General features: G+C 36.2%; 1 protein-coding gene across 3 annotated transcripts in view; it reads left to right on the forward strand.

Annotated features, from left to right (window-relative positions):
• The window catches only part of AFF3 (ALF transcription elongation factor 3), a 226,793-nt gene extending 218,629 nt beyond the window's left edge, over window positions 1-8,164 (forward strand). For all 3 annotated transcript variants that reach the window (XM_087726604.1, XM_087726606.1, XM_087726605.1), the window contains exons 17-20: window positions 1,154-1,247; window positions 5,532-5,581; window positions 6,622-6,827; window positions 7,608-8,164. In XM_087726604.1, coding sequence (XP_087582730.1) covers window positions 1,154-1,247; window positions 5,532-5,581; window positions 6,622-6,827; window positions 7,608-7,732 — 475 coding nt within the window. In that variant the 3' untranslated portion in view covers window positions 7,733-8,164. The remainder of the gene's footprint in view (window positions 1-1,153; window positions 1,248-5,531; window positions 5,582-6,621; window positions 6,828-7,607) is intronic.
• The last annotated feature ends 898 nt before the right edge of the window (window positions 8,165-9,062 follow it).

A 9,062-nucleotide genomic window follows, 5' to 3' on the forward strand; every position in this document is an offset into this window, starting at 1 on the left:
TGTGTGTGTGTGTTTATGGATATATATATATATATATATATATGTATGTATGTATGTATGTATGTATGTGTGTGTGTGTGTGTATGTATGTATGTGTCTATGTGTGTATATATGTATGTATGTATGTATGTGTATATATATATACACACACACACACACACACACACACAACCACACAACCACATATACACACACACACATACACAAATGTGCTTTAAAAATAAGTTAAAATGGTAACAATTAGCGATAGCACATCCAATTTGTGGAATTTAATCCAAAGGTATTAGATTCCTTCTAAACAGCACTGATTTGCTATCATAATATCTTTCTTGCTGCAGAACAGATAAGTTGCTCTCATTTACATATTCAGTACACCTGGGAAGGTTACAGGATGAGTTATGACCTGAGATGTTTAATTCCATTATAATACCATGCAAAGCAAATTGGAGATAATTCTCATTTGGAGGTATATCACTAGAAAATTGTTCTGTTCCTTTTTCATTTTCAAGCAGAGACTACCCTCTGTTGGAATGAAAAGGAAAATCAAGTTACTATATTATTAATTTATCTAAGATTTAAAATGTGACAGGTACTATAGATATTAAACATTTTACAATTTTAACCTTTTGTTGTTATTTCCATTTATTTCAGCCACGTAGCAATAAATGCTACCTAAGATTTTCCCCTTCCTTTTAAGCTAAGAAAAGTTTCTACATTTTTTGTTAACTTTTTTTCAGAGCAATAATCTTTTTATTTGCAAACAATGATGCTGGAAAAATACTTTCCTTGGATATTCCAGGATCCTTCTGTAAATAAATACATTTCAGTTAAGCCTTAGTAAAGACATAAGAGGGTTAGTGTTATTAATACATAATCTGTATCCATGACTGTATCAAATTTTATGTATATAATCTCCCTAAATTTTATAAAGTTGCAATCCCACACATTTTGGTTCTTAGTGATGGAAAGCTGTCCTAGACAAAGACATTAATATAACAAACAAAATAACTGCATACATTAAGAGCAATGCTTGCTGTATTTTCATCTCCTTTCCAATTTTAACATGTATATTTAAGTAGAGTGTCAGAAGGGTATTTGTATTTTATTAAAATGGAAGACTTTTTTAGATGTGTTTTCTATCCTTTCCTTATAGTTACCGCTGTTTGGCACTTTTGTACTGGAGAATGTTTCAGCTCAAAAGAGACCATGCTGTAAAATATTCAAAAGCTCTCATTGAGTATTTCAAGGTATGTTCCTGCTCTGACGAACCCCAGGCCATGAAAGCTCACATACTGACTTTACACCAGTGTCCCTTTCTTTCAATCCAGCCTACCTACCAGTATCTTTTTTTAAAAAAAAAATGTTTTTGAACAAGGACAAACAAACATAAAAAAATAAATAAAAGAACCATCTTCCATTACAAATTGTAGAAAGTGTATCAGCTGGTTACAGTATTTTCATGCATCTCTTCCATGTCTTCCAAAAGTGGAAAGGGGGGACATAACTAAGGCAGATTATCAAATAGCAAATAGCCCGAGCATGTAAAGATGAAGTGAGGAAAGCTAAGGCTCACAATGAAGAAAGGCTTGCCACAAAAGTAAAAAATAACAAAAAAAGCTTCTTCCAACATGTTAAAAACAAGAAAAAAAGTTAAGGAAACAATTGGTCCATTGCTGGGAGAAAGTGGCAAGAAGGTGACAAGCAACAGGGAGAAAGCAGAACTATTTAACTCATGTTTTGCATCTGTCTTTACACAAAGGGATAAAACAGTTCCAACCTATCAAAAACAGTACAACAAAAATCAGATTAAGAACACAAGTTGAAATAGAGTTCAAATCACCAGGACCGGATGGATTATACCCCAAGGTTCTGAAGGAACTGGCAGATGAGATCTCAGAACCACTGAACTATATCTTTCAGAGATCCTGGAGCACCGGGGAACTACCAGAGGACTGGAAAAGAGCTGATGTGGTTCCCATCTTCAAAAAAAGGAAAAAAAACAGATCCAGGAAACTACAGACCTATCAGCCTGACCTCAATACCAGGAAAGATTCTGGAAAAGATAATCAAGCAACGAATTAGCGAACACCTAGAAGCAAACAAAGTAATAGCCAAAAGCCAACATGGGTTTGTCAAAAACAGATCATGCCAGACTAATCTTATTGCATTCTTTGATAATGTGACAAAATTAGTGGACCAGAGGAAGGCCCTCGATATAGTTTTCTTGGACTTCAGTAAGGCATTTGATAAGGTAGACCATAACCTACTACTAGTAGAAGAATGTGGGTTAGACAGCATCACCACCAGATGGATTCGTAACTGGCTGACCAACCACATTCAACATCTTCATGGAGGGAAGTATGCAGTGGCTCTGTTTTGGGCCCAGTACTCTTCAACATCTTCATCAATGATTTGGATGAGGGAATAAATGGGGAACTCATCAAATTTGCAGATGACACCAAGCTGGCAGGAATAACCAACACTCCAGAAGATAGGCTAAAGATACAGAAGGATCTTGACAAACTTGAACATTGGGCACTATCTAATAAAATGAAATTCAATGATGAAAAGAGTAAGGTTCTACATTTAGGCAACAAAAATGAAATGCACAGGTACAGTTTAGGTGGTACCTTGCTCAACAGTAGTAACTGTGAAAGGGATCTTGGAATCCTAGTGGACAACCATTTAAATATGAGCCAGCAGTGTGCAGCAGCTGCCAAAAAAGCCAACACAGTTCTAGGCTGCATAAACAGGGATAGAATCAAGATCACATGAAGTGTTAATACCACTTTATAATGCCTTGGTAAGGCCACACTTGGAAAACTGCATTCAGTTTTGGTCACCATGATGTAGAAAAGATGTGGAGATTCTAGAAAGAAGATGATTAGGGGACTGGAGACTAAAACATATGAAGAACGGTTGCAGGAACTGGGGATGTCGAGTTTAATAGAAAGAAGGACTAGGGGAGACATGATAGCAGTGTTCCAATATCTCAGGGGTTGCCCCAAAGAAGAGGGAGTCAAACTATTTTCCAAGGCACCTGAGGGTAGAACAAGAAGTAATGGGTGGAAACTAATCAAGGAGAGAAGCAACTTAGAACTGAGGAGAAATTTCCTGACAGTTAGAACAATTAATCAGTGGAACAGTTTGCCTCCAGAAGTTGTGAATGCCCCAACACTGGAAGTTTTTAAGAAGATGTTGGATAGCCATTTGTCTGAAACGGTATAGGGTTTCCTGCCTAGCAGGGGGTTGGACTAGAAGACCTCCAAGGTCCCTTCCAACTCTGCTATTGTATTGTATTCCATAGTCACCACCTGCTTTTCATATCAAATCGCATATTTTAAATTCACCTATATTCATGTATATCACAATTATTATATCAACCTTAATTTGACTATAATTGTTTTTATATGCTTTTATATATAATATTCAAAATCTAGAATAGGATTATATGATAACATTCCATTAAATCATCCTAAGATCATCCAATCACAATACATCTTTATAACATATTCTAGATAAAACTTTTAAACCTCCTCTCATAATCTCCATGTGTTGTTTATATAAAATTTCATATTATCAAACTAATATATCTATGTATTGTTATCATTATTAATCATTATTTAACTATAGCTATTGTCGCTTCATTTTATACATACTGCTAGTAAACTAAATTTAGCTTACTTTTTTATTATATATTTTCATTGCATCAACCTGTATCTTTCCAATAATAGTACGGTCTTATATCTCTTGCCATTTGTAGCATTAATGTTCTAGTTACTTTCTTAATAAATCTTGTATAAACTTCTCTTGGCAAGATGTTATTCCTTTCGTATCTCATAAAAGCTTGAAAAACAACATCTGTTCTTTTCATCAGCTTATCTTTGGTTATCACTAGCGCTTCTGTCAAGATTTCTCTCCTTATCTCCATCATTTTTTCTCTCTTTTCTTCTGTGCTTTGAAGTCTGGGGTAGAGTTCAAATCCATCTATCTCCCCTTTCCATATTCCACTCTTGCCATTACCAACCACGCTCACTTTGTTGTCAGTATCCACAGTTTTCTTATCTCTTTGCTCATTTTTTTCTTCCATCTTTTGAACTCTGTTCTCCACTTTCTTCATTTGGTAAATATCCTCAGTTTCTCAATCAGATTTTTCTGTTTTGTATTCCATATTCTGCAATCTCTTTTCAATTCTCTCTGTCACAACTAATAGATTTTGAATTGCAAACATAATCATCTGCAATGTTAGTTTCTTTTTCCTGCTGAGCCATTCTTTCAATTTTGCAGACACTGCCACTATAGGGTTCAAGGCTATTTTAATAAACTTCAAACAGGTTCATTTATTATCTTTCAAGTCAAAATGTTGTCTTCACTCCAATAGCTAGTGATAGAACTTCCAAAAGACACCTGTATAAACAACTGGGCTCTTCCTACTATCACTGTCAGTAAACAAACTGAAAACCCTGAATCTCAAGTGATCAAAGAGAAAGAAGAAAAAACAATGTATCCAGCCTCCAGCCTCTAAGTAGCAGTGTAACTGCTTTTCCTCCTGTTGCTACAACCCTCTTTATATTCCTTCTTATTATCTTCTTTATATTCCAAGCTTAAGAAAGAAAAAAAAACACTTGAATGGAGATCAAAAACAATCCAATCAATCAAATCAAGCATTATTTTTTTAAAAAGGAGAATTTTAATCCATAGGTATAAGCAAAAGTGAAAAAAGAAGAAGAAAGAATTAATCCATTTAGTTTAAAAAATAGGGAAGTTCTATCCAAAGTTCTATCCATGAGGAAAAAAAAATAGAAACTGGATAACTAAGTTCAATGCAGATCAATCTCGCCGCCTACAGTCTTCTGCCTTCAATCTTAACTTCATTTTTTTTTTCTTGGGTAGTCTCTTCCTTTAATAATAAAATTTCCTCACCAATTTGACACTTTCTCTTTCCACTTTCTTCCCGTTCCAGAGCTGTCCCAACTTCAGCAGCTTCATTAGCTGCGTTTCTGTCGCCGGAAAAAAAGGGCTATTCCTGGATCTTTCAGGGACTTTGCGGTGTCCCTGAGATCAGCAGGAGGTGCCCTTCTCAATCACCGTCACTGCGGGACGGTTTAGGTCCAAATGGACCGTCCAGCGGCAGAAATTCAACTGCAATCTCGGAGCACCAAGATCGTCATGACGTCAGCTCTCCTTCCCCTACCGGTATCTTTAGTTGTGTTTGTGATGGAGGAAATTGAAAACAGGAATGCTATGGTGCCATCTTGAGTCTTGGAGGAAAGGCAGGATGTAAATATAAGAGATAAACAAATTGCTATGTATTATTTTACTGTTAGGTTTTATTTCATTTTTCTGTTCTATCATCTATTTGGTATTGTAACTAGAAATTGCACTGAGTACTACATAAATATTTTTATCCATATCATAATTTGAGATGTACTTTCTGCATATGGATTCTAAAGCTTTTGCTCTGTTTCTCTCCATGGTATTCTGCGGTAAATGCTTATTTCAATTTTTTGTATTTTTTTTCCTGTCTCCAGAATTCATCTAAAGTTACTCAGGCACCATCTACCTGGAGTGGTAGTGTGAAGTAAGTTTACTATTTTCTGCCCTAATATGCTCCTTGCCTTCCAGACCAAAACATTTCAGATGGATAGGAAGCTAATACCAAATGATCATTCAGCCATTAATGCTCACAGTAGTTCCATCTCTGGGTACTTTGAGATAATGTTTCATTGTTGCTGTTAACCTTTGTTTATGATAACTCCTTAACAATAAAAAAGAGGCACTTTGCAGTTTATTTTGTTTTTAAAAAAGTTAAACAAAGGTAACTTGAATTGAATGTGAAGATTACTTCACACATTTCTAGACAAGAAGCCTGAGTCTGCCACAGAAGGCTTTCCCAATCTGGAGCCCTCCAATTGTGTTGGACTATAACTCCCATCATCCCCCGGCAATACTTAATTCAACAGGCTGGAAAATATGAAGGGCATGATTCAATTTTAAAAATTTCTATCATATTCATATTTTATATATGTAATAAATTAAATGTGCAAATCTAATTTACCATTTGTCTAAAAATGCACGCAAGTGAAATAAAATATTAAAAGACTGGTGTCTGCAACCTGAAAGCTGTCTTTCTGGTAGTCTCGATTCGTTTGTCCTGCTTTATAGCTTGAGACAACATTAACTACATGTTGAAAAGTGCAGGGGAAAAGCCAGATTTATCTCAAAGCAGGACATAGGCTAAAAATGTGTTAAATCCTAAACTGGATGTGTTCTTAAAATGATTTATTTTTTACTGATATTGTGTATACTTGTAATAGTAATAGCAATAGCACTTAGATTTATATACCGCTTCACAGTGCTTTACAGCACTATAAACAGCACTCAGCATATTGCCCCCAACAATCTGGGTCCTCATTTTACTGACCTTGGAAGGATTGAAGGCTGAGTCAACTTTGAGCCTGGTGAGATTCGATCTGCCAAAATGGAGTCAGCGGGCAGTCAGCAGAAGTAGCTTGCAGTACTGCATTATAACCATCGCGCCACCGCGACTCTTCATTGTTGAATGAATTGTTGAATTGTTGAATATTGTTGAATCGACTGTTGTTGAATCCACTGTTCCAGGTGTACAGGAACTCTTTCTCCCATATCACCCAGTTTGTCTCCGCTGAGCTCAGTTGGGAGCACTGGAGCTCCTTCCCCTTCCTCCATCATCAGCATTCCTCAGAGAATACACCAGATGGCAGCCAACCATGTTAGTATCACCAACAGCATCTTACACAGTTATGACTACTGGGACATGGCTGACAATCTTGGCAAGGAAAACCAAGGTGTGTGATATGAAACAATTGGTTGAAACGCTAAAATGTCATTTTGACCAAAAATTTAAGTCTAGCACTCTAAAATCCCACCTTTGTTGATACAGCAGGCTTGGGTCCCGACCTAATTCTGATATGGCTTCTTACCTTGGATGTTCCTCCCAAAGCTTCAGAGATAACCCCTCATATTGCAACATAAGCAAGAAAGGAATCCCTTTGCAGCACAAGTCTTAAAAATCTCCAGGATTACAGCAGAAGCGGGCAGTCCCTGAGTTACATTTTGATTTCAGCAGACAAACATTGCCTGGAATCTTCTATATATCAGATAGAGTGAGAGAACTTTTGTGGTCTTTCTCTTGTATGCTTCCAGAAGCCTAAACAAGTCCTTAGGTGCTGCATTGTCCTTGAGAAAGAAAGTCTAGCATTTGCACTGGCCAGCCTCCTGGGTCACATCCTTTTTGCACTCTTAATACTAGCTGGAGCTTGGCATACTGGTGCATAGAAGCAAAACCTAGAAAGGGACATTGATGGACAAGAAAGAGGAACCAAAATGAGATGGCAGAGAAACGTTCCCCATTGTTGTTTTATAGTTAAGCAAAATTATGACAATAGCTTCTCTATTTCTCAGTAAAAGTGTTCAATGCATGCTTGATTAAACCTTTGAATATCAGTTAATCTTTGCTTACAATACTTTCATAAAACATTGTCTGCTTGGGATTTCCATATCAATGAAATACCTGTTGCACAGCAAGGATTAATGGGTCTCATTTATTTTATTGTTTTCTTTCCTAGATTTCTTTAATGATTTGGATGCACTGATGGGAGCTATCACATTGCACAGCTCTATGGAGCATCTGGTTCAGTATACACATCAAGGCCTTGACTGGATAAGGTGTAGTGCTCAGTTATCCCCATGATGGTTCTTCTCGTCTGGACACTAAGCTCACAATACAGATAATTAGTTATTCTAGACACTGTGCTACAGAAATACTCAACTGCAGCATTGCTTCAAACACAATGTGAATATTTTGTTAACATTGGACAATATTGTTTCAGAAAGCAAAAATAGGTCTGGGTATTATGCAAATTTGTCTTTTCCAGGCCATTGTTCTTTTAATTATCTCCAAATATCACTTCCTCAGCAAGAAAATTAAGCATAGCTACATTAGAAAAACTCTCACACATACAATATACACATTCCTTCAATATTTAGAAAACCAAAGCTTAATTTTATGGATTGATTTATTCAAAAGTAGTACCTGTTGTTAGCAATCTCTTAGAGCAATTTTTCCTCCATATTTATAGATCTCTATGTCACTTTTGTAAAGAGAGACTTAATGAATGATTAAGGACAGCTTCAGTGACAAATTCTGAGTAAAATAAAATAAAATGTAAAGTACACATTACATTTTAAAAGGAACTTGTGGCCATTGACTTTGCCAGGCAATACTTGGATGCCAGTTTGCTTGCAAACTTGACTCACCTTCTTCCTATTGCATTATTAAGTAGTAACCTTGAAATTGGGAGCATTAGCAGTTTTGGAGTTCTAGTGTTCAAATATGCATTTTTTACAGATTTGTTTGACATACGATATCAGAAAAATGGAACATTGAAATACTAAATATGTCTGAAACTATTATCCTTGTTAGTGAAACAGTATGTAGAGCATCAGTCTTCCAGATTAAAATTCTGTGGCACCATTGGCAGCCTGATCAAACTACAAGCCCCCCCCCCCTCCATCCATACTTGTGAGTTCTTCATGATGGACCCAAATGCACAGAGAAGAACTGCGACCTTTTGTGCTCTTAAACAGTTCAGCTCTTAAAAATGTTCAGTATTTGTTCTTCAAATCTTGTTTTTTATAAAGCCAGATTTACACTTTTGCAAATAGTTTATTAAGCAAAAAACGTATTTTTAAAGAGTAAAGAAGGGTGGAGTGAATACATATATCAGAACAAAACTTTGTGAAAGTGTTAATTTTTATGTGGAAGAGCATTTCAAGGCCAGCTGTAGCTGATTCCACCCAATTTCAAAGCAAAGGAGCATTTTAATATACAGTTTAAAATAACAGCTTACTTGTAATATGTTTCCCTTTTATTGCATCTATTGCATTACATTCAGTTCTTCTATTTTTGCAGAAAACTGCTTTACTATCATGCTCTTTGATGCATCAAGAAGGGCTCCATTAGACTGGTTCATCTGAGGCACCCGATGGATCCACTTGGTTTCCAGAAAGTGCTGGAGAAT

The sequence above is a fragment of the Thamnophis sirtalis genome, unplaced genomic scaffold (genome assembly GCF_051295495.1).
Source record: "Thamnophis sirtalis isolate CommonGarterSnake01/CBP01778 unplaced genomic scaffold, rThaSir2_p1.2 scaffold_12, whole genome shotgun sequence".
Classification (NCBI taxonomy): Eukaryota; Metazoa; Chordata; class Lepidosauria; order Squamata; family Natricidae; genus Thamnophis; species Thamnophis sirtalis.